At 38.4% G+C, this 6252-nt stretch overlaps 1 protein-coding gene across 2 annotated transcripts in view; it reads left to right on the top strand.

Annotated features, from left to right (window-relative positions):
* The window catches only part of PLCB4 (phospholipase C, beta 4), a 94887-nt gene that overhangs the window by 40068 nt on the left and 48567 nt on the right, over positions 1-6252 (top strand). For both annotated transcript variants that reach the window (XM_009319575.1, XM_009319576.1), the window contains exons 18-21: positions 724-759; positions 3448-3589; positions 4224-4308; positions 4528-4652. In XM_009319575.1, coding sequence (XP_009317850.1) covers positions 724-759; positions 3448-3589; positions 4224-4308; positions 4528-4652 — 388 coding nt within the window. The remainder of the gene's footprint in view (positions 1-723; positions 760-3447; positions 3590-4223; positions 4309-4527; positions 4653-6252) is intronic.

The following is a 6252-nucleotide window of genomic DNA, read 5'->3' as shown; positions in this document are numbered from 1 at the left end:
GCTCTAGGGCTGGTTTCACTTACTAAGTCAGCTGGTCCTTAACTACCTGAGTGTTTTGGGGTTTGGGTTTTTTGGTTTTTTTTTTTCTTTTTTTTCAGATTAGTCACTCATCCTCAGCATGCGCCCTTGGGTAACTTCTCTGCTTCTTTGCTGATTAGTGACTGGATCCATATTCTTTAGGAATGTACATTCAGTGCCAAGTTAACATTTATGTAAGATTCTCAGTAGTGGCAGCTTGTAATTGAAGACAGACGGCAGACTGTCCCACTGCAAGTAACATCTTGAGATAGGCCTTTTCCAAGTGTGGACATTTAAAGCACAGTTTACAGCAGTCTTAACCCTTAAGTTTTCAGAGCCTGGGCAGCTTTGCATATCCAGATCGGATGATCTTTTATGTTGTCTGGGTGCATCATTCTTTCATTCTTCTCTGAAACTTCCTGTCCCCAGCATCTAGTGATAGCCCTGGTTTGGGCTTAACTGTCTGGCATCCTCCCTCCTATTCCCATTGCTATCCAGCTGTTGAATTTCATGTCTTGTGTACCCAGATGTGAAAGAAACTGCAAATTTTTGCAAATGTATGGGACAGATGAGCCACGCAGGAAGGTGGAAAAGGGTATACTTTTTGCTAAATGCATTAACTTTTTGAGGATTTTTTTTTTTCTTACTGTGAGTGATTCCTATTGCTTTTTCTTTGGGTAATGTATATATATTTTTTTCCCTTAGGCTGTTGAAGATTCTGAGCAAGAAAACAATAAAAAGGTGACACATAGGATGTTATGTAGTTTGTTTTATTGCTTTATGTCTAACATACATATTACTTACCATGCATTCTTAGTGGTTTAACAATTTTATGCACAGTTTCACTGCACCTAGAGTATTTTTGAAAGTGACTCTACCTCCTTTTCTCCTCTAGGGTTTCCTCTACTTTCATACTGGGGTTAGGGCTGTCAGAAAATTTGGGGACAGACGGGAGTGCATGACTTTTGCCTCCTTAGAAGTGTCTCATCTCAGTCTCAAACGCGATGCACTGGGAAGCAGCAGTTCTTTGAATGGTGTTGAGATGTATCATCCCTGCTTCTTTTTTTTCCTCTTCCCTTACCCTGACTGCACTTTGTTTTCCTGTCTCTTTTTCCTCCTTTTGCTTTCCCTTGGGACTTCTGCATTTATCTTCTCCCAGGAATCCCTTCTGTAAGACTCTTCCCACCTCCTTCCGCTCTTCTCCTTCCTTCTTTTCTCTCATTAAAGCTGCTCCTGTTCCTAACCACACTTTGTTTCAGTCTATGTTGTTTTCTAAGTGGGTTCTGCTTCTTTTCTTGAGGGGTGGGGAGGTGTAAATAAGAGATCGACTTTCCCCCATTGTTTTCTCTAGCCCCTAAAAGGGTCATGTGCTGTTGTAACCATTCCTTTGTTTCCCTAGGCTTTAAGAAACATTCTATCCTTACCCCTTTCTAATTCATAGTTTTAAAGTTGTGAACGCTGCAAAGAGTATAGCCCGTTTACTCTAAAAATTACGGGTCTGCAAGTAAATAAGATAAAATCAATGACGAGTAGATTGTCTTAGAACATTGTCTTAGAGCTAGTGTGTCAATAATGCAGTCATACAGCTATAGTCTGCAGGGTACTATTGCCTTGGCACTAAGGCATACATAATCCCCTTTGACTTCCTTTTCACTGTGATTCATTACTTAGACATTTAAGGATCAAGATAGTAAAATATGATTAGCAATTCTGAGCACTCAGCGGGAGGCACGTTGAAGGAGCCTGGTTTTTAGAAGATGGGTGGACAGTTCTTCCTGAATTATTTGCCCTCCAAAAATGAAGACACCGAAAAGGACTAGTTCCTTTGAAGCAATTTGGCCTTAATTTAATCTAAACTCTATTAACAAATATTGACCTAATAACAAAAAAATGCCTGTATTCTGCTAATAAAGGGATGTATCATTTGGCATATTTAGGGAACAGATCTCTGAACCCTCAATATGTGGATTCCTGAAAAGCAGTTGGGTTGAGCCCTGGTGATGAGCATTAAGATTTCATGGGCCACTGGAAGTTTAATTCAGTCTAAAATGCACGTAAAACCACGTGCACCTAGACTCATTCTGATAACTCAGCTATTCTATGCAGTCAGAAAATGACGTTCCTTGTGACTATAATCGTCTTATCATATCAAGACAAAAATTGTTTCACTTCACAAGGAATTCATTTTTTTGAACTGAGTCTGCACTATATGGCAGGTAGAGGTACATGCCCGTAATACTGGCAAGTAGTTTCACATTTCTTTTCCTGTCCCATCTCCTGAGTAAATGAGTTGCGGTAGTGTAGTGAAGTGGGAACTGCATTCTTCTTCCATGCTTTACTGCTGTTAGACGTGCTGAGACTTACTCTCCGAGAAAGTACTTTGCAGTGCTTCCTGTTACTCACTATTTCCTGATAAAATAATGGAGGAGAGTTTTCTGACAAACACGGGTTGCATTCTGAAAATAAAAAGCTGTACTGTAAGAATTTTTGAATGTACGTAGTACTTCCTTGCAGAAGTTCACTGTCAGCCTACAGTAGGTTAGATTTTTTGGTAACTGGTTCACTGGTAGGAGAACAAGCAAAAATGTTTGTGGGAAAAATGCCATGAGCAGTAAGCCTTGCAGAGTTTGCTTAGATTGACAGAGATCTTTCTTTTTTCTTTCCTTTCTTTCAGTGAAAAGAATGTGTTTCAAACTGGTTTAGGGAAAGGAAAAAGTTGGACAGGTAGATCCACGTGAGAAGCACTTCCTATTGTGGGTTTCTAGCAGATGAGATACTTGGAGAAAACTTTTGAAATTCTGTTATAAATACAGTGCCTCTTTATGTGAATGACGGATTCAAATTTTTATCATTTTAAGTGGCCAGGAATATGAGCTTGGTACTGTGTCTCTTGTTGGTCTTGCGACATCTGTTTGTCCAATGAAGGTTGTAATCCCTATATTTTGGTCTGCTTTTATTAGTAAAGATTAGCAATTGAACCTACTTGTGTTTTGATGTTGAGAAAGTTCTACTCAGTACCAAGTATGCATTACCCCACCACAGCTGCTATGAGAGAATGTATATTAAATCACAATTCTTAGGAATTTATTTGACAAAGATAGATCATTATCTCTCACCATTGTCAGTCTGTTGTAATATTTATCTTTTATCCCAAAGTTATCCTACTAACATCATGTAATATTTACTCACTGCTTAGCTTTTCTATCATCAGTCCTCTTGCATGCATCCTGTAACATTGAGAGTGTTTGGTGCGTTTATCAGTAAGAAAATAAATTTAATTTGTGACATTAAATTTCCACTTCTCTTGTATTAATTTGCTCTTTCTTTAATTTTCTGCAGATTTGGGTATAATTTTCTATCACATTTGAAAATTCCAACAATAGCGTTTGCACACACAAATAGTGATTATTCTTTTTAATGTGTTTTCAGGGTTTAGTAACTGTTGAAGATGAACAAGCGTGGATGGCATCTTACAAATATGTAGGTGCCACAACCAATATACATCCATATTTATCAACAATGGTCAACTATGCTCAACCTGTAAAATTTCAAGGTTTCGATGTAGCAGAAGGTAACATAAAAGGTTGAATGAAATAAAAGTATTTGTCTGCTTATTCTAGGTAGTTTTGTCATCTCTACATTTCCTGAGTTTAGAAATGGCGTAAGACTTTTATAGTTTAATGACCATCATCAGTATATTTTTAGATCTCTGTTTCCTTGAACGTGAAGTTAGCATGTTATTCCGTCGGTCATCCACACGGAGTCACTAAACTACTGGGAGAATATGAAGCTGTTGAGGTTGATTATATTCTGTAGGCCTTTCCAACTAAACTGCTTTTTTTTGTTTCATCTTTCTGTACAGTAAGGTGAGCGTGGTCAGCAGTTAGCTGATGCTTTCGTATTGCACACTAGACCATTTATCATGTTGTTTTGCCTTATCTAGCCACACAACACAGGCTCTGAATAACAATTTTGTCCTAAACGAAAAAAAATGAAAGTTTTGTTGATTTCCTAGGAAGTGAAAGCAAAAGGCAGGTCAGAAGTATTATGAAATTTCTCTTCAGTATAATTTGATTCTATGGGTGACAGATAATGGGGAAACAGACCAGAATTTGCTCTATCCCGCTATTACGTATAGTGCATGATTTTGAATTTTGATTCGTCATTACAAAAGTGTTTTAAAATGTCTTGTCTTTTCTTTCTAGAACGTAATATTCATCATAATATGTCCTCTTTCAATGAATCAGTTGGACTAGGGTACTTGAAGACCCATGCCATTGAGTTTGTGAAGTATCCTTTCACCTCCTCATACCACTTCTCTACTAATGCTACAAATAAACAGCAAGTGTACCTTTCTAGATTTACAGTGTTCCAGGTCTATAAAGGAAGAGGGAAGGTGGCTCATAGGATGAGAAATAGTAAGATTAATGTAAGAAATATTGAAGATACAGGATATGATCATACATTTCTATGATGTTTTTATTTCATTTTCCTTGATGAATTATACAGTTATAATAAACGACAAATGAGTCGAATATACCCAAAGGGAGGCCGAGTGGATTCCAGTAATTACATGCCTCAAATTTTCTGGAACGCTGGCTGCCAGATGGTCTCACTGAACTATCAGACCCCAGGTAGGCAGCAAGGACCAGTGAACCTCAATCCTAAAGAATGGCTTGGGCAGTAACTCTCAAACAGATGCCATGGATTTGCTTCTGGCATTTTTTGAGGAAACAGACATATGGCTAAATAATACGGTGGGGTGGAATTAACGGAAGCGTAAGAAAAGGAGCAATAAAAAAGCCATACACAGAAGGAAAATTCAGTCCCCTTTCATGGAAAAATAATAGACTACTGTAACTTCTCACATAAATGATAATGTTTTATTAATAAAAAGTGTTAATTACAGGGAAATCACTGTTTTCACAAAACACAGCTTTGGCACAGTTGGGTGCATGTCTCCAAAGTAAAGATGAAGGAGTGTACAAATTAAGATGGTAAAAAGTAATGACTACGTGCCAAATGCATTTCTAGACCAGTTATTGTGAAGTGTTAAAGAGTCGTGTTCAGCATCAGAGAATGGGGTCTGAGAACCCAGCTGAGAGAATGATGCCAGGGAATGTAAATGCCTCTCCACCGCGTAAACTGAGAGGAGATGTATTGTTCCTGTTCAATGAAGGTGTGAGTATAACTAACAGGGTAGGGTTTTTTGTTGTTTTGTGTTTTTTTTATTTAATCTGGGATTGTCTTCAGTCATATATGTAACAGACCAGTTTTTCCATTTTCTTTTTCTAGCTGTGATAGTGCTTTTGTGCTTCTCCCCTCCCGCTCCCTGAACGGTGTCTTTGGTACTGCAGACACTCCTAATGATCATACCCTGAGCTCTGTCCTGCAAAGCTTTGCACTTTCACTAGCTGTGGAGGCAAGAGAAAGCTGTACTGGGATACACTGCTTGTAAAGCACTCCACTGGACATGATTTGGAGGTTGGAGCAGATAGGCAAGCTTCACTCTTCTCCCAACACTGCCTCTGCCCACTGCATGTCATTCTCAACCCCTTTATATTGCGAGATAAGAGTGTTAATTGTGTAATTGGAAGTGAGCAACTTTCCTGCATTTGTCTTCTATGATCCACCTTGTGCTGACAGGCTAAAGAATAATTGAGGAAATACAAGTTAAGGCTGCCCAGTAAAGCGAATAGTAACTGATGTGAGCATGTGAGAATCTTGTATTTTGTGTAAAGGAGAACATATAGAAAAGAATTTGTCCCTTTTGAAGGCAGAGTCTGTTGGGCGACATAATACCTGTGTTATCGCTGAACAAGGGTACTGTATTCTAGTGTAATTGGAAACCTGCAGGAAAACATTATATTTTTTCTAAAGTTTGGGAGAGGGTTGGAGGGGAAGGGGGTTGTTATGTGTTTGCTATCTGTCTTTATATACAAGTGCCATAATAATGCATTGAATAAAAATCAGATGCTTTAAATGTTGAAACTAAGCAATGCTGCTGTGACCTCTGCGGTTTCTTTTTGTGGTATTTTATTCAATTAAGTGCGCAGAAAACCAGTGCGATATTCATTTCACCTTCTTTAAGACATTGGGATACCTCATTGGAGGAGTTGTCTATGGTCATTGTGGAGAAATACACACTTCTAGCATGTCTCATCTAGTATATTTCATAGGGCTGCCTTAGAATGAGATTATTGCACTGTTAAAAGTGCCTGTATCCCTCCATTG

Source organism: Pygoscelis adeliae, unplaced genomic scaffold (genome assembly GCF_000699105.1).
Source record: "Pygoscelis adeliae isolate BGI_AS28 unplaced genomic scaffold, ASM69910v1 Scaffold122, whole genome shotgun sequence".
NCBI lineage: Eukaryota > Metazoa > Chordata > Aves > Sphenisciformes > Spheniscidae > Pygoscelis > Pygoscelis adeliae.
The sequence above is the reverse complement of the archived record's forward strand: the minus strand, read 5'-3'. Positions and strand labels throughout refer to the sequence as shown.